The sequence below is a fragment of the Bufo gargarizans genome, unplaced genomic scaffold (assembly GCF_014858855.1).
Source record: "Bufo gargarizans isolate SCDJY-AF-19 unplaced genomic scaffold, ASM1485885v1 original_scaffold_2076_pilon, whole genome shotgun sequence".
NCBI lineage: Eukaryota > Metazoa > Chordata > Amphibia > Anura > Bufonidae > Bufo > Bufo gargarizans.
This window is the reverse complement of record NW_025334628.1, coordinates 367,379-386,285: the sequence shown is the minus strand read 5'-3', so window position 1 is coordinate 386,285 and position 18,907 is coordinate 367,379. Positions and strand designations below refer to the sequence as shown.

At 49.3% G+C, this 18,907-nt stretch overlaps 1 protein-coding gene across 11 annotated transcripts in view; it reads left to right on the top strand.

The window, feature by feature from the left end:
- The window catches only part of LOC122923931 (phospholipid scramblase 3-like), a 34,859-nt gene that overhangs the window by 10,721 nt on the left and 5,231 nt on the right, over window positions 1-18,907 (top strand). For 4 of the 11 annotated variants that reach the window (XM_044274813.1, XM_044274808.1, XM_044274811.1 and 1 more), the window contains exons 2-6: window positions 6,025-6,072; window positions 7,628-7,791; window positions 8,807-8,834; window positions 18,099-18,280; window positions 18,484-18,645. In XM_044274813.1, coding sequence (XP_044130748.1) covers window positions 6,060-6,072; window positions 7,628-7,791; window positions 8,807-8,834; window positions 18,099-18,280; window positions 18,484-18,645 — 549 coding nt within the window. In that variant the 5' untranslated portion in view covers window positions 6,025-6,059. The other 7 variants (XM_044274805.1, XM_044274806.1, XM_044274814.1 and 4 more) reach the window with 7 other exon arrangements.

The following is an 18,907-nucleotide window of genomic DNA, read 5'->3' as shown; positions in this document are numbered from 1 at the left end:
CTGATTATCCAAACCTCAGTGAATGGAAACATTGATTACTTGCACCCAGAGACTACAAACCCATGTGACCTAATCCTACCGGCCGCAGAGGGTTTGCTACACTTGTATCCAGAATACATGATTGTATCCACACATTTCTCCCCTCAGCTGTTAGATACAATGTATCAGTGCAATGAGTGAGTCTGGACATTGTAACAAACCCTCAGCAATGAGAATTATTGCATCCATACTGGTCTTCAGCCTCTGAATGTGATGTTCCCAGTCACTGACAGCAAGCAGAGGCACAGAGCCTATTGGAAAGCCGCAGAGTTCTCAGGATGAGCGAATCAACTTCGGATAAAATATCTGAATTCGATTTGCATAAAACGTCGTTACAATACTGTACGCAGCGAGCGCGCCTCATCCAACCTTTAGTGACTGGGGATTTTCTTCCCGTTTCCTGACCGGAGCCTCAGGGGCGTCGGAAATGGCAGAAACCAAAAATAGCGCAGCCGCCCAGGGAGGGGGAGGAGGCAGTTCGGCTACTTTCACACCTGCGTTAGGTGCGGATCCGTCTGGTATCTGCACAGACGGATTCGCACCGATAATGCAAACGCTTGTATCCATTCAAAACGGATCCATCCTGACTTACATTGAAAGTCAATGGGGACGGATCCGTTTTTTAACTGCATCATATTGTATAGGTGAAAACGTATTCGTCCCCATTGACTTACAATCTAAGTCAGGACGGATCCGTTTGGCTCCGCATCGCCAGGCGAACACCAAAACGCTGCAAGCTGCATCCAGAGAGGAACGGAGGCTGAACGGAGGCTGAACGGAGGCAAACTGGTGCATTCTGAGCGGATCCTTATCCATTCACAATGCACTGGGGCTGAGCTGATCCGTTCTGAACCGTTTGTGAGATCCCTGAACGCATCTCACAAACAGAATTCAAAACGCCAGTGTGAGAGTAGCCTAAGACAATGCTAGTCCTGTGCCATCACTACTACTATAAGATGCTCTTTCCTGGGTGGTGCCTCGTGCCTCCTCCCTTATCCCAGCCCCTCTCAGAAACACAAAAAGTCCTGCAGAGACGGGTGAGTGAGAGCGGGGGGGTAACTGAGGAAGAGACGGGTGAGTGAGGGCGGGGGTAACTGAGGAAGAGACGGGTGAGTGAGAGCGGGGGGGTAACTGAGGAAGAGACGGGTGAGTGAGGGGGGGGGGGTAACTGAGGAAGAGACGGGTGAGTGAGAGCGGGGGTAACTGAGGAAGAGACCGGGTGAGTGAGAGCGGGGGGTAACTGAGGAAGAGACGGGTGAGTGAGAGCGGGGGTAAATGAGGAAGAGACGGGTGAGTGAGAGCGGGGGGGTAACTGAGGAAGAGACGGGTGAGTGAGGGGGGGGGGGGGTAACTGAGGAAGAGACGGGTGAGTGAGGGGGGGGGGGGGTAACTGAGGAAGAGACGGGTGAGTGAGAGCGGGGGTAACTGAGGAAGAGACGGGTGAGTGAGAGCGGGGGGGTAACTGAGGAAGAGACGGGTGAGTGAGAGCGAGGGGTAACTGAGGAAGAGACGGGTGAGTGAGAGCGGGGGTAACTGAGGAAGAGACGGGTGAGTGAGAGCGGGGGGTAACTGAGGAAGAGACGGGTGAGTGAGAGCGGGGGGTAACTGAGGAAGAGACGGGTGAGTGAGAGCGGGGGGTAACTGAGGAAGAGACGGGTGAGTGAGAGCGGGGGTAACTGAGGAAGAGACGGGGTGAGTGAGAGCGGGGGTAACTGAGGAAGAGACGGGTGAGTGAGGGCGGGGGGGTAACTGAGGAAGAGACGGGTGAGTGAGAGCGGGGGGTAACTGAGGAAGAGACGGGTGAGTGAGAGCGGGGGTAACTGAGGAAGAGACGGGTGAGTGAGAGCGGGGGTAACTGAGGAAGAGACGGGTGAGTGAGGGTGGGGGGGTAACTGAGGAAGAGACGGGTGAGTGAGGGCGGGGGGGTAACTGAGGAAGAGACGGGTGAGTGAGGGCGGGGGGGTAACTGAGGAAGAGACGGGTGAGTGAGAGCGGGGGGTAACTGAGGAAGAGACGGGTGAGTGAGAGCGGGGGTAACTGAGGGAGAGACGGGTGAGTGAGGGCGGGGGGGTAACTGAGGAAGAGACGGGTGAGTGAGAGCGGGGGGTAACTGAGGAAGAGACGGGTGAGTGAGGGCGGGGGGGTAACTGAGGAAGAGACGGGTGAGTGAGAGCGGGGGGTAACTGAGGAAGAGACGGGTGAGTGAGAGCGGGGGTAACTGAGGAAGAGACGGATGAGTGAGAGCGGGGGTAACTGAGGAAGAGATGGGTGAGTGAGGGCGGGGGGGTAACTGAGGAAGAGACGGGTGAGTGAGGGCGGGGGGGTAACTGAGGAAGAGACGGGTGAGTAAGAGCGGGGGGTAACTGAGGAAGAGACGGGTGAGTGAGAGCGGGGGTAACTGAGGAAGAGATGGGTGAGTGAGGGCGGGGGGGTGACTGAGGAAGAGACGGGTGAGTGAGAGCGGGGGGGTAACTGAGGAAGAGACGGGTGAGTGAGGGCGGGGGGGTAACTGAGGAAGAGACGGGTGAGTGAGGGCGGGGGGTAACTGAGGAAGAGACGGGTGAGTGAGGGCGGGGCGGCTGAAGAAGAGACAGGTGAGTGAGAGCGGGGGGGTAACTGAGGAAGAGACGGGTGAGTGAGGGCGGGGGGGTAACTGAGGAAGAGACGGGTGAGTGAGGGTGGGAGGTAACTGGAAGAAGAGACGGGTGAGTGAGTGCGGAGGGATAACTGAGGAAGAGACGGGTGAGTGAGAGTGGGGGGGTAACTGAGGAAGAGACGGGTGAGTGAGAGCGGGGGTAACTGAGGAAGAGACGGGTGAGTGAGAGCGGGGGTAACTGAAGAAGAGACGGGTGAGTGAGGGCGGGGGGGTAACTGAAGAAGAGACGGGTGAGTGAGGGCGGGGGGTAACTGAAGAAGAGACGGGTGAGTGAGGGCGGGAGTAACTGAGGAAGAGACGGGTGAGTGAGAGCGGGGGGGTAACTGAGGAATAGACGAGTGAGAGCGGGGGTAACTGAGGAAGAGACGGGTGAGAGAGGGCGGGGGTAAAACTGGAAGAGACGGGTGAGTGAGAGCGGGGGGGTAACTGAAGAAGAGACAGGTGAGTGAGGGCGGGGGGTAACTGAGGAAGAGACGGGTGAGTGAGAGCGGGGGTAACTGAGGAAGAGACGGGTGAGTGAGGGCGGGGGGGTAACTGAAGAAGAGACGGGTGAGTGAGGGCGGGGGTAACTGAAGAAGAGACGGGTGAGTGAGGGCGGGGGGTAACTGAGGAAGAGACGGGTGAGTGATGGAGGGGCAGTAACTGAAGAAGAGACAGGTGAGTGAGAGCGGGGGGTAACTGAAGAAGAGACGGGTGAGTGAGAGCGGGGGGGGGGGGTAACTGAAGAAGAGACGGGTGAGTGAGAGCCGGGAGTAACTGAAGACGAGACGGTGTGAGTGAGGGCGGGGGGTAACTGAAGAAGAGACAGGTGAGTGAGAGCGGGGGTAACTGAAGAAGAGACCGGTGAGTGAGGGCGGGGGGTAACTGAGGAAGAGACGGGTGAGTGATGGCGGGGGGTAACTAAAGAAGAGACGGGTGAGTGAGGGCGGGGCGGCTGAAAAAGAGACGGGTGAGTGAGAGCAGGGGGGTAACTGAACAAGAGATGGGTGAGTGAGAGTGGGGGGTAACTGAAGAAGAGATGGGTGAGGGCGGGGGTAACTGAAGAAGAGATGGGTGAGTGAGAGCGGGGGGTAACTGAAAAAGAGATGGGTGAGTGAGAGCGGGGGGTAACTGAAAAAGAGACGGGTGAGTGAGGGCGGGGGGTAACTGAGGAAGAGACGGGTGAGTGAGGGCGGGGGGGTAACTGAGGAAGAGACGGGTGGGTGAGAGCGGGGGGTAACTGAAGAAGAGATGGGTGAGTGAGGGCGGGGGGTAAATGAAGAAGAGACGAGTGAGTGAGGGCAGGGGGGTAACTGAAGAAGAGACGGGTGAGTGATGGCGGGGGGTAACTGAAGAAGAGACGGGTGAGTGAGAGCGGGGGGTAAATGAAGAAGAGACGAGTGAGTGAGGGCAGGGGGGTAACTGAAGAAGAGACGGGTGAGTGATGGCAGGGGGTAACTGAAGAAGAGATGGGTGAGTGAGGGCGGGGGCTACTGAACAAGAGACGGGTGAGTGATGGCGGGGGGTAACTGAAGAAGAGACGGGTGAGTGAGGGCGGGGCGGCTGAAAAAGAGACGGGTGAGTGAGGGGCGTGGGTAACTGAACAAGAGATGGGTGAGTGAGAGCGGGGGGTAACTGAAGAAGAGACGGGTGAGGGCGGGGGTAACTGAAGAAGAGATGGGTGAGTGAGAGCGGGGGGTAACTGAAAAAGAGAGACGGGTGAGTGAGAGCGGGGGTAACTGAAAAAGAGACGGGTGAGTGAGAGCGGGGGGTAACTGAAGAAGAGACTAAACATCTTCTCCCACTGCTCCATACAACTCCTCCCACTACTCCATACAACTCCTCCCACTACTCCAAACAACTCCTCCCACTACTCTGTACAGCTCCTCCCACAACTACATGTAAGTCTTCCTACTTACCCATACATCCCCTCCCACTACCCCATACAACTCCTCCCACTACTCCATAAACTCCTGCTACTACTTCATAAAAGTCCTCCCATTACTTCATACAACTCCTCCTATTAACCCATACATCCCCTCTTACTACCCCATACAACTCCTCCCACTGCTCCATACAGCCCCTCCTACTACTCTATACAACTCCTCCCATTACCCCCTACAGCTCCTCCGCCCTGCAGTGGGCGCCTCTATCCAGGGCCCTTTAAGTTGGGATGTTTGTTGTGACGCCAGTTGCAGTGAAGCAACAAGGGCAGAGGGCCCCTTTTAGTGATACTGTGGATGGTACCCAGGTGTAGGAATGCCAGTGTGGTGGTGGGTGGCCTAATGTCCCTTAATGTTGGTACACGTGTCACGGTGCTCCTACCTGGATACGCTGGACCCTAGGCGTTGGCTCCGCAGCAAATAAAAAGGGGGTTGCTGATTTAGGGATGGAGAATAAATTGAGTCCAGACCTTGTGATGAAGTTGATAACAGCTTTACTTGAATAAACGCTTCTCCAACACAACTTACAGGCTTTGTCTTGGTTTCCAGCAGGCGTTGGCATTAACTGTGGCAGGCAAACTCCTCTCTGCTACGTCTGCTGCTCTCACAGGATAACTGCAGGATTTAGCTTTAGCTGTATGCTGTACTTTGCTTCTGTAGTATTCTCTAGATCAGTACCAGGGAACTCTTTCTCCTCCTGGCTTCTGAGGCCTCAGGCTTTGGCCTCTGTGTCCAGCAGAGCTGAAGGTGCTCTAGCTGGCCCAGACAGGGCTTGCCCGACAGGGACGAGCACCTGCTGCACAACCTCCCTTGGCAGGGGTAAAAAGTGAACTAACTCCTCACTAACTAGTCCCTCATTCTCTTAGGGCTCATGCACACAGCCGTCGCCCGGCCGTGGCTGTATTGCGGCCCACACACAGGGGGTCCACAATACACGGGCACCGGCCGTGTGCACCCCGCACCACGGATCCAGACTTGAATGGGTCCACAATCCTGGAGGTTCGGTGGGGTGCGGAATGGAGGCAGGGATCGGAAGCCCACGGAAGCACTACAGAGTGCAGCATGGGCCTGGCCAGCACACGGTCGTGTGCATGAGCCTTTAGGGAGAGCTAAAATGGAAAGAAGGGTTCCATTCTAGGAAAAATAGCTCTGCCACTGTTGCGCCACCTGCTGGTGAACCAGGCACATTACACGAACAAAATTAATACCAATTTTGCAAGACCTAGAAATTAATACACAGAATGACACATGGTTAACCGTAGGAGACAGTAGCAAGGTGCAAAGGTGGTAATCCCAATCTGGGGCGTTACACTCCCACTTCCCCACACAGGCCCTCCCATTGCCCCCTACAACTCCTCCCACTAATCCATACAACTTGGATTCTGGACTGATTGTTGTGTCTTTTAGATATATCTGGACCTGGTGCCTCGTGCCTCCTCAACATGACATCCACAGGTAATTTACTGCCATGCCTCCTGCTCCTGCACACTCTACATTGTGTTCATACTGCAGACTTACCTGCCTAGAACTGACCAGTTGATCACTGTGGACCTCATGGCACCCCAAGATGTCTTTCTGTTCTGGAAACCCTACAGCCTACAAGATGACCAGGCAAGGCGATCGGCCAGGCCAGAACTGCAGACACAAGTCACAGAATTCAGGAGAACACATCTTGTCGAGTAACCTGGAGAAGTCCATCTCCTACAGAAATCAGGAGATGTCCAGCTCCTGCAGGAACCTGGAGATGTACATCTCCTAGAGGAACCTGGGTGTGTCCATCTCATAGAGGAAACCGGAGATGAAGATGTCCAGCTCTTAGAAGAACCTGGATATGTCAGTCTTCTAGAGGGATCTGGAGATGTCCATTTCCTAGACCCGCGATGGCTAACCTCCGGAAATCCAGCTGTGGTAAAACTTACGACTCCCAGCATGCACTCTTGCTTGGCTGTTTTTAGAACTCCATAGAAATGAATGGAGCATGCTGGGAATCATAGTTTCACCACAGCTAGAGTGCCGGAGGTTAGCCATCACTCTCCTAGACGAACCTGGGGGTGTGCTTCTAATAGGAAAACATGAAGTAGCCATCCTCATAAAGGAACCTGGAAATGTCCATCTCATAGAAGAAAGAGGAGGTGTTTAGCTCACAGAAGAACCTGGCTACGTCTAGCTCTTAGAGCAGGCATCCTCAAACTGCGGCCCTTAAGCTGTTGTAAAACTACAACTCCCACAATGCTCTGCTGTAGGCTGATACCTGTAGGCGGTTCGGGCATGCTGGGAGTTGTAGTTCCGTAACAGCTGGAGGGCCGCAGTTTGAGGATTCCTGTCTTAGAGAAACCTGAAAGTGAAGAAGCTGTTTCTCAGTAGAAGACAATGCTGACCAGTGTACAGATATTTAGAAGGTCTCGAAGAATCATATGGGTTACTAGCTTAAAGAGGACCTTTCACCAGAATTAAACTTCTAAAGTAACTATACAGGCATGTAGAGTGGCGCCCAGGGACCCCCCTGCACTTACTGTTATACCTGGGCGCCGCTGCATTCTCCCGGTATAGCCTCCGGTATCTTTACAGTTAGGCTCCACCCAGGGGAACCTGCCGGCGGATCCTTCTCCCATGCTGTAGCGCTGGCCAATCACAGCGCTCAGCTCATAGCCTAAGAAAGAGCTTAGCGCTGTGATTGGCCAGCGCTGCAGCATGGGAGAAGGAGGCGCCGGCAGGTTCCCCTGGGTGGAGTCTAACTGTAAAGATACCGGAGGCTATACCGGGAGAATGCAGCGGCGCCCAGGTATAACAGTAAGTGCAGGGGGGTCCCTGGGTGCCGCTCTACATGCCTGTATAGTTACTTTAGAAGTTTAATTCTGGTGAAAGGTCCTCTTTAAATAGTATGAGAATGACCTCGTAAAACATTCTCAAACCACTATGGTAACCAGGTCTATCAGGGTCCTCTCAGTTTACTGTATCATGAATGTTCTGGTCTCTAGAACTTCTTATTTAGTCTCCCCACTCTTTCTAGATACACGACCAGCCCACACTAAGGTTTCTGATGAGCCCCCGAGTTACAGTCTGATTACTCCATATGCACCCCCGGTTACCATCCCACCATCTGCCCCACCAAGTTTTCAAATGGACACTGCAATAGTGAAAGGCATTTCCCCAGGCATGGAGCATCTCCTCCAGGTAAGAGACCTTCTTCACTCAAAGTGACATCCACCGTATGTTCTACACATGCTGCTCAGTAACGCCCATCATCCGTCCCAAGATGTCTATTGTCCGGTGTCTTAAAATGTCCTTCTCACTGTGAATGTTCATCATCGTTGTCCTGGGTTCAGAGGCTGTAGAACATTGGAGGTCATCTACGAGGAGTCCATCTGAGGCCCTCTTGTGACTGCCTTCACTGCCTTCCTGCATTCTCCCTGGCTCTTCTGTCTGTCTCCGCAGTCTGCCTCCCCAGCCTATCGTTTCTGTCCGTCTGTCTCCCCGGCCTTTCTCTTTTGTCCGTCTGTCTCCCTACCCTGTGTCTTCTGTCTGTCTGTCTCCCCAGCCTGTCTCTCCTTACCGTCTGTCTCCCCGGCCTGTCTCTTTTTACCGTCTGTCTCCCCGGCCTGTCTATTCTGTCTGTCTGTCTCCCTGGCCTGTCTATTCTGTCCGTCTTTCTCCCTGGCCTGTCTATTCTGTCCGTCTTTCTCCCTGGCCTGTCTATTCTGTCCGTCTGTCTCCCTGGCCTGTCTATTCTGTCCGTCTGTCTTCCTGGCCTGTATCTTCTGTCCGTCTGTCTCCCTGGCCTGTATCTTCTGTCCGTCTGTCTCCCTGGCCTGTATCTTCTGTCCGTCTGTCTCCCCAGCCTGTATCTTCTGTGCGTCTGTCTCCCCAGCCTGTATCTTCTGTGCGTCTGTCTCCCCAGCCTATCTCTTCTGTCTGTCTGTCTCCATGACCTGTCTCTTCTGTCTGTCTCCATGGCCTGTCTTTTCTGTCTGTCTGTCTCTACGGCCTGTCTCTTCTGTCCGTCTGTCTCTCCGCCCTGTCTCTTCTGTCCGTCTGTCTCCCCGGCCTGTCTCTTCTGTCTCCCCGGCCTGTCTCCTCTGTCTGTTTGTCTCCCCGGCCTGTCTCCTCTGTCTGTCTGTCTCCCTGGCTCTCCTGGGAGTTGTAGTGCCCTCCATACCTCCTCTCACTAATGACGGGTTTTCTGTTTCAGGTTAACCAATTAATGGTGAAAGAGAAATGTAAGAAAATATATTTATTAAAGATAAAACTGCTCTGTATCCCTGAGTGTCTGGAGGACTAGTGTCTAATGGTTCCACTCTGCTCTGGTCCCTGGTGTCCGGTGGTGTAATAATATAGTCCCTGGTGTCCAGTGGTGTAATAATATAGTCCCTGGTGTCCAGTGGTGTAATAATATATTCCCTGGTGTCCAGTGGTGTAATAATATATTCCCTGGTGTCCAGTGGTGTAATAATATAGTCCCTGGTGTCCGGTGGTGTAATAATCCAGTCCCTGGTGTCCGGTGGTGTAATAATCCAGTCCCTGGTGTCCGGTGGTTTATCAGTGTAAGCCTAGCTGTTATTGTGTCCTTGTTTAGCAATCCAACCCCCTCCATCCAATGTGTTAGTGATTTAGTCCTGCAGTCTAGTGGTTAGTGGTTTGCTGTTCTGGCGGCCGCTCCCAGTAATGCGCATGCGCTGCACTAAACCTTGTGCAGAATCTAGAAACGGCCTCTACATGTACAGAGATCTCTACAGAGCAAAGTCTCATCATCTCTCCCATCAACACCGGCCCTTTAACTATATAAAAGATACAAAATGCGGATTCCTTATAATTTCTGTGCTTTGGGGGCGTGGTCAGTCGTGTCAGTTTGTATTTGGCGTCGCTCACATCAGCGCTCAGCCTCCGCTTAGGAGCAGGAGAGCGGAAAGGACGGAGCCGGTCGGACCCCCGGGGCCCCACAGACTATAATGGGCTCCGTTATGTTTCCGCTCAGATGATGATTTGGAGCGGAGACTAAAGTTGTGCGCGGCGGAGAACGGAGGCCGAGCGCTGATGTGAGCGAAGCCTTAGCTGGATTGCTTAATACTCTTACTGAACGGTAAACTTGTGTCACGTCCCGTGGTCGGCTACAATGTGTCCATATCCTCGGACGGGTTGTTGCAGCAGTTTGCAGTTAGTTGATATTTCCTGCGCACATATTGTTAGCGGGATGTTTACTCCGAGGACAATGGATTTCACCAACATTTAGTAACATAGTAACATAGACATTTGTCCATCCAGTTCGGCCTGTCCTCCTGCAGGTTGCTCCAGAGGAAGGCAAAAAAAAACTGTGAGGTAGAAGCCAATTTTCCTCACTTTAGGGGAATAACAAATTCCTACCCGACTCCAATCAGAATAACTCCCTGGATCAGCGACCCCTCTCTAGTAGCTCTAGCCTGTAATATTATTACACTCCAGAAATACATCCAGGCCCCTCCTGAACTCCTTTATTGTACTCACCATCACCACCTCCTCAGGCAGAGAGCTCCATAGTCTCACTGCTCTTACAGTACAGAGTCCATAGTCTCACTGCTCTTACCGTAAAGAGTCCATAGTCTCATTGCTCTTACCGTAAAGAGTCCATAGTCTCACTGCTCTTACAGTAAAGAGTCCATAGTCTCACTGCTCTTACCGTAAAGAGTCCATAGTCTCACTGCTCTTACAGTAAAGAGTCCATAGTCTCACTGCTCTTACCGTAAAGAGTCCATAGTCTCACTGCTCTTACCGTAAAGAGTCCATAGTCTCACTGCTCTTACCGTAAAGAGTCCATAGTCTCACCGCTCTTACAGTACAGAGTCCATAGTCTCACTGCTCTTACAGTATAGAGTCCATAGTCTCACTGCTCTTACAGTAAAGAGTCCATAGTCTCACTGCTCTTACCGTAAAGAGTCCATAGTCTCACTGCTCTTACCGTATAGAGTCCATAGTCTCACTGCTCTTACAGTACAGAGTCCATAGTCTCACTGCTCTTACCGTAAAGAGTCCATAGTCTCACTGCTCTTACCGTATAGAGTCCATAGTCTCACTGCTCTTACCGTATAGAGTCCATAGTCTCACTGCTCTTACCGTATAGAGTCCATAGTCTCACTGCTCTTACCGTATAGAGTCCATAGTCTCACTGCTCTTACAGTAAAGAGTCCATAGTCTCACTGCTCTTACAGTAAAGAGTCCATAGTCTCACTGCTCTTACAGTACAGAGTCCATAGTCTCACTGCTCTTACCGTAAAGAAGCCTCTTCTATGTTTGTGTACAAACCTTTCCTCCAGACGCAGAGGATGTCCCCTCGTCACAGTCCTGGGGATAAATAGATGATGGGAGTGATCTCTGTACTGACCCCTGATATATTTATACATAGTAATTAGATCTCCACTCAGTCGTCTTTTTTCTAAAGTGAATAACCCTAATGCTGATAATCTTTTAGGGTCCTGTAGTTGCCCCATTCCAGTTATTACTTTAGCTGCCCTCCTCTGGACCTTCTCCAGCTCTGCTATGTCTGCCTTGTTCACAGGAGCCCAGAACTGTACACAGTCCTCCATGTGTGGTCTGACCAGTGATTTGTAAAGTGGTAGGACTATGTTCTCATCACCGACATCTATGCCCCTTCTGATGCAACCCATTATCTTATTGGCCTTGGCAGCAGCTGCCTGACACTGTTTTTTGCAGCTTAGTTTGCTGTTTATTAAAATCCCTAGCTCCTTTTCCATGTCAGTGTTACCAAGTGTTTTACCATTAGTATGTACGGGTGACTTGCATTATTCCTTCCTATGTGCATAACCTTACATTTGTTAGTCTTAAACCTCATCTGCCACTTATCTGCCCAAGCCTCCAATATATCCAGACCCCTCTGTAGTAGTATACTGTCCTCTGTAGTATATATACAGTATACTGTCCTCTGTAGTATATATACAGTATACTGTCCTTTGTAGTATATATCTATACAGTATACTGTCTTCTGTAGTATATATACAGTATACTGTCCTCTGTAGTGTATATACAGTATACTGTCCTCTGTAGTGTATATATATATATACAGTATACTGTCCTCTGTAGTATATATATATATATACAGTATACTGTCCTCTGTAGTGTATATATACAGTATACTGTTCTCTGTAGTATATATACAGTATACTGTCCTCTGTAGTATATATATATATATATATATATACACAGTATATTGGCCTCTGTAGTATATATACAGTATACTGTCCTCTGTAATATATATATACACAGTATACTGTCCTCTGTAGTATATGCAGTATACTGTCCTCTGTAGTATATACAGTATACTGTCCTCTGTAGTATATATATATATATATATATATATATATATACACACACACAGTATACTGTCCTCTGTAGTATATACACACGGTATACTGTCTTCTGTAGTGTATATATATAGTATTCTGTCCTCTGTAGTGTATATACAGTATACTGTCCTTTGTAGTATATACACAGTATACTGTCCTCTGTAGTATATTTATATATATATATATATATATACAGTATACTGTCCTCTGTAGTATATACACAGTATACTGTCCTTTGTAATATATATACAGTATAGTGTCCTCTGTAGTATACTGTCCTCTGTAGTATATATACACAGTATACTGTCCTCTGTAGTATATATACAGTATACTGTTCTCTGTAGTATATATATATATACAGTATACTGTCCTCTGTGGTATGTATACAGTATACTGTCCTATGTAGTATATATATATATATACAGTATACTGTCCTCTGTAGTATATATACAGTATACTGTCCTCTGTAGTGTGTGTGTGTGTATATATATATATATATATATATATATATATATATATATAGTATACTGCCCTCTGTAGTATATAAATACTGTATGCTGTCCTCTGTAGTATATATACAGTATACTGTCCTCTGTAGTATATATACACAGTATACTGTCCTCTGTAGTATATATACAGTATACTGTCCTCTGTAGTATATATATAGTATACTGCCCTCTGTACTATATATATATATATATACAGTATACTGTCATTTGCAGTATATATATAAACAGTATACTGTCCTCTGTAGTATATATACAGTATACTGTCCTCTTTAGTGTATATATACAGTATACTGTCCTCTGTAGTGTATATATATATACACACAGTATACTGTGCTCTGTAGTATATATACAGTATACTGTCCTCTGTAGTATATATATACACAGTATACTGTGCTCTGTAGTATATATACAGTATACTGTCCTCTGTAGTATATATACAGTATACTGTCCTTTGTAGTATATATACAGTATACTGTCCTCTGTAGTATATATACAGTATACTGTCCTCTGTAGTATATATACAGTTCTCTGTAGTATATATATAGTATACTGCCCTCTGTAGTATATAAATACTGTATGCTGTCCTCTGTAGTATATATACAATATACTGTCATCTGTAGTGTATATACAGTATACTGTCCTCTGTACTATATATACAGTATACTGTCATTTGCAGTATATATATAAACAGTATACTGTCCTCTGTAGTATATATACAGTATACTGTCCTCTTTAGTGTATATATACAGTATACTGTCCTCTGTAGTGTATATATATACAGTATACTGTGCTCTGTAGTATATATACAGTATACTGTCCTCTGTAGTATATATACAGGATACTGTCCTCTGTAGTATATATATATACAGTGTACTGTGCTCTGTAGTATATATACAGTATACTGTCCTCTGTAGTATATATACAGTATACTGTCCTCTGTAGTATATATATACAGTATACTGTCCTCTGTAGTATATATCCATATACTGTCCTCTGTAGTGTATATACAGTATACTGTCCTCTGTAGTATATATACAGTATACTGTCCTCTGTAGTATATATATACAGTATACTGTCCTCTGTAGTATATATACAGTATACTGTCCTCTGTAGTATATATATACAGTATACTGTCCTCTGTAGTATATATACAGTATACTGTCCTCTGTAGTATATATATATACAGTATACTGTCCTCTGTAGTATATATACAGTATACTGTCCTCTTCAGTGTTAATTACTTTACACAGTTTAGTTTCATCTGCGAAAATTGCTACTTTACTGTGCAAGCCTTCTACAAGATCATTAATAAATATATTGTAGAGAATAGGGCCCAATACTGACCCCTGAGGTACCCCACTAGTGACAGTGACCCCTCCAGTACTGACCCCTGAGGTACCCCACTAGTGACAGTGACCCCTCCAGTACTGACCCCTGAGGTACCCCACTAGTGATGGTGACCCCTCCAGTACTGACCCCTGTGGTACCCCACTAGTGACAGTGACCCCTCCAGTACTGACCCCTGAGGTACCCCACTAGTGACAGTGACCCCTCCAGTACTGACCCCTGAGGTACCCCACTAGTGACAGTGACTCCTCCAGTACTGACCCCTGTGGTACCCCACTAGTGACAGTGACCCCTCCAGTACTGACCCCTGTGGTACCCCACTAGTGACAGTGACCCCTCCAGTACTGACCCCTGAGGTACCCCACTAGTGACAGTGACCCCTCCAGTACTGACCCCTGAGGTACCCCACTAGTGACAGTGACCCCTCCAGTACTGACCCCTGAGGTACCCACTAGTGACAGTGACCCCTCCAGTACTGACCCCTGAGGTACCCCACTAGTGACCCCTCCAGTCCTGACCCCTAAGGTACTCCACTAGTGACAGTGACCCCTCCAGTACTGACCCCTGAGGTACCCCACTAGTGACAGTGACCCCTCCAGTACTGACCCCTGAGGTACCCCACTAGTGACAGTGACCCAATCTGAGTGTGTACCGTTAATACCCCCCCTCCGTTTTCTATCCCTCAGCCAGTTACCCACATACAGACGTTTTCTCCCAGTCTGAGCATTCTCATCTTATATACTAACCTTTTATGTGGTTCAGTGTCAGATGCTTTGGAGAAGTCCAGATATACGACATCCATTGATTCGCCGCTGTCAAGTCTAGAACTTACCTCCTCATAGAAGCTGATTAAATTAGTCTGACCGATCCCTCAGGAAGCCGTGCTGATATGGCGCTATTTGCTTATTTCCATTGAGGTCCTCCAAGATAGCATCTCTCAGAAAACCTTCACACAGTTTACCCACAGCAGATGTTAGACTTACCGGCCTATAGTTTTCAGGCTCTGTTTTTGGCCCCTTTTTGAATATTGGCACCACATTTGCCATACGCCAATCCCGTGGGACATTCCCTGTCAGTATAGAGTCCGCAAATATCAGAAATAAGGGTCTGGCTATGACATTACTTGGTAGCTGATGTTACTCCCCACCGTGATCGGCCTGCGCTGCTCTTCCTCCAGCTAGCCTCCTGTCGTGATGTCTCCATTGTGCAGCTCCTTGTTGCCGTCTCCTGGCACATGCGCTGTAGACCCGCTAGAACGCCAACAGCGTAGATCAACAATAGATCTCTGTCCACACCGCCCGTTCAGGCACCGCCACCAGACACATTTCGGATCCGGTCGTTCCTTCCTCAGTGGTGCAAAAAGTGATGAATGAATACTGGGTCCTAACGTTCGGGTTCTTAAACCATTTTGGGTGGGATCTAATTACTGGACCGGGTCATCAGTAGAACAATCTCTTGTGGGTGCTGCTAAGTCATCGGCATCTATTCGCATTGTGCGTTCTGTGAGCCTGTCCTGGTACATCCATAGAGGTTATCCTCCCTTCTAGCATCATTATAGAGAGAAGAGGAAGAAGTAACAGAGGAATACAAATAATGAGAACCATGAATAATGTGAGAGCGGGGGTCGCAGGAAGCGTCGGTGGCTGGTGTAAGCCTCCTGCCCCCCAACCATTTACAAGACCCCAAACATCTCCTGTTCCGGCATCAAGAATCCAAATTCATATATTTTCTTCGATTTACATCTAGACATCCGGGAAATAAAATCCCCCCCCCCCCTCTAATTTTCACCAACGGATTCAATTGCCATAAATTTCAAGCCGGTTGGTTTGCTGGCGTCATGTGTCCATTGACTGACGGATAATGGGGGTTTCTCATAGTGTATACTATTGGGGGCTGGCTTATTACAATTCAATGTAAATTATAAAAAAAAGTAGCAACAGTCATACAAAAACATTGGTGTAAAATCATCCCTACCCAGCCGCCAATAGTAAACGCTCGGGCACCCAATTTGGGCCCACGAATAGCACCAACGGTTAGGAATAATAGAAAGAAAGTAACGAAATAACTGGAGGACCCTGAATGGCTTCTATAGAGGTGGTCGATGTCAAAATTGCAAACAAACCAATTTTCAGAGAAAAACGAGTATAATAAAATCTACAACAAACCATTTGAAATGAGACCTAAAGGAAATGCTGACGAGTAACAGTAAATCGTCGTCTGTGAAATAGAAAGTGAAGGGAGAACAAAGAGTCCAGAACTCAATAACATCAAACAGGGACATGAGAAGCCCCCATTATCCGTCAGTCAATGGACACATGACGCCAGCAAACCAACCGGCTTGAAATTTATGGCAATTGAATCCGTTGGTGAAAATTAGAGGGGGGGGGGGGATTTTATTTCCCGGATGTCTAGATGTAAATCGAAGAAAATATATGAATTTGGATTCTTGATGCCGGAACAGGAGATGTTTGGGGTCTTGTAAATGGTTGGGGGCAGGAGGCTTACACCAGCCACCGACGCTTCCTGCGACCTCCCCTCTCACATTATTCATGGTTCTCATTGTTTGTATTCCTCGGTTACTTCTTCCTCTTCTCTGTAATGATGCTAGAAGGGAGGATAACCTCTAGATACCGATGACTTAGCAGCACCCACAAGAGATTGTTCTACTGATGACCCGGTCCAGTAATTCGATCCCACCCAAAATGGTTTAAGAACCCGAACGTTAGGACCCAACATTCATTCATAACATTTTGCACCACTGAGGAAGGAACGACCGGTACCGAAATGTGTCTGGTGGCGGTTCCCATTGTTGATCTACGCTGTTGGCGTTCTAGCGGGTCTACAGCGCATGTGCCAGGAGACGGCAACAAGGAGCTGCACAATGGAGACATCGCGACAGGAGGCTAGCTGGAGGAAGAGCAGCGCAGGCCGATCACGGTGGGGAGTAACATGTTGGTGAAATCCATTGTCCTCGGAGTAAACATCCCGCTAACAATATGTGCGCAGGAAATATCAACTAACTGCAAACTGCTGCAACAACCCGTCGAGGATATGGACACATTGTAGCCGACCACGGGACGTGTCACAAGTTTACCGTTCAGTAAGAGTATTAAGCAATCCAGCTAAGGCTTCGCTCACATCAGCGCTCAGCCTCCGATCTCCGCCGCGCACAACTTTAGTCTCCGCTCCAAATCATCATCTGAGCGGAAACATAACGGAGCCCATTATAGTCTGTGGGGCCCCGGGGGTCCGACCGGCTCCGTCCTTTCCGCTCTCCTGCTCCTAAGCGGAGGCTGAGCGCTGATGTGAGCGACGCTCAATACAAACTGACACGACTGACCACGCCCCCAAAGCACCGAAATTATAAGGTATCCGCATGTTTTGCATTTTGTATCTTTTATATAGTTAAAGGGCCGGTGTTGATGGAGGAGATGATGAGACTTTGCTCTGTAGAGATCTCTGTACATGTAGAGGCTGTTTCTTTATACGTTGGGTTTTAGATTCTGCACAAGGTTTAGTGCAGCGCATGCGCATTACTGGGAGCAGCCACTTGTCATTATTATTTGGGTCTGTACTAACACTGGTGGTCAGTGGGCCGGGTGCAGGGTAACTAGTGAGCATCCTCTAGAGTCTAGACTGTTAGTTTTGCAAATCCATTTTGATGGTCCTGTCCTGCAGTCTAGTGGTTAGTGCTGGCTCCCAGTGTTTTGGTGGTTTAGTCCTGCAGTCTAGTGGTTAGTGCTGGCTCCCAGTGTTTTGGTGGTCCTTTCCTGCAATCTAGTGGTTAGTGCTGGCTCCCAGTGTTTTGGTGGTCCTGTCCTGCTGTCTAGTGGTTAGTGCTGGCTCCCAGTGTTTTGGTGGTCCTGTCCTGCAGTCTAGTGGTTAGTGCTGGCTCCCAGTGTTTTGGTGGTTTAGTCCTGCAGTCTAGTGGTTAGTGCTGGCTCCCAGTGTTTTGGTGGTTTAGTCCTGCAGTCTAGTGGTTAGTGCTGGCTCCCAGTGTTTTGGTGGTCCTGTCCTGCAGTCTAGTTGTTAGTGCTGGCTCCCAGTGTTTTGGTGCTCCTGTCCTGCTGTCTAGTGGTTAGTGCTGGCTCTGTGTTTTGGTGGTCCTTTCCTGCAGTCTAGATGTTAGTACATCTCAGTGTCCTCCGGCCTCATCCCGTGCAGCCCCTGTAGTGTCTCAAGCTCTAGAGCAGAGTTCAGACCAGGCTGTCGGTCTCTGTAGATGTGGCTTATTTTCAGTGTCTTCTGCACTGGGTTCTGATTATGGTTCTGACTCCCGGTGTCTTCCCTCCAGTCTCGGTGTCGCAGGGCTGGGGCTTCTCCTTTGAAGTGCTGAATCTGGTTGGTCAGCGACTATTCCAGGCGGAGCAGAACGTGGTGTGCTGCGGACCCCTCTATGATGTCAGGATACGAGACAACAGCAACAACGAGGTCCTGCATCTGCTGGAGAACTGCGGCTGCACCTGCACCCGGGAGGTGAGGCTGGAAGTGTCCACGTGGTGTGGGGCACTGTCTCCTGGTCACTGCAGATTACAGGGTCCCCAACAGTCACCCTTGTATTCATGACACCCCGCGTCCCCTGAGATCTGCCACCGTAGTGTGTGGCGCCCTCTGATGGGCACATCAGAGATTACAACATTAGAGGTCGATAACCTGACACCATGATCGTCCTCTTCCAGATGGAGGTGCACGGCCCCTCGGGGCAGCTGATCGGATTCGTCAAGGAGCATTGGAAAACTGTGGTCACCCACCTGTCATTGATGAATACCTCCCGGCAGGTCACCCTCATCATCCTGGGGCCCAGCTTCCAGAACAGCATCTTCGGCAACGTCAGCTTTGAGGTAAATATAGAACAAAACATATCCGCTCCTCCTCCTGCAGGGTGATACAGACAGAAGAGAGCTATGAGCCTGCCCCTCCCACTGTAGGGTGATACAGACAGAGGAGAGCTATGAGCCTGCCCCGCCCCCTGCAGGGTGATACAGACAGTACAGAGCTATGAGCCTGCCCCTCCTCCTGCAGGGTGATACAGACAGAGGAGAGCTATGAGCCTGCCCCTCCTCCTGCAGGGTGATACAGACAGAAGAGAGCTATGAGCCTGCC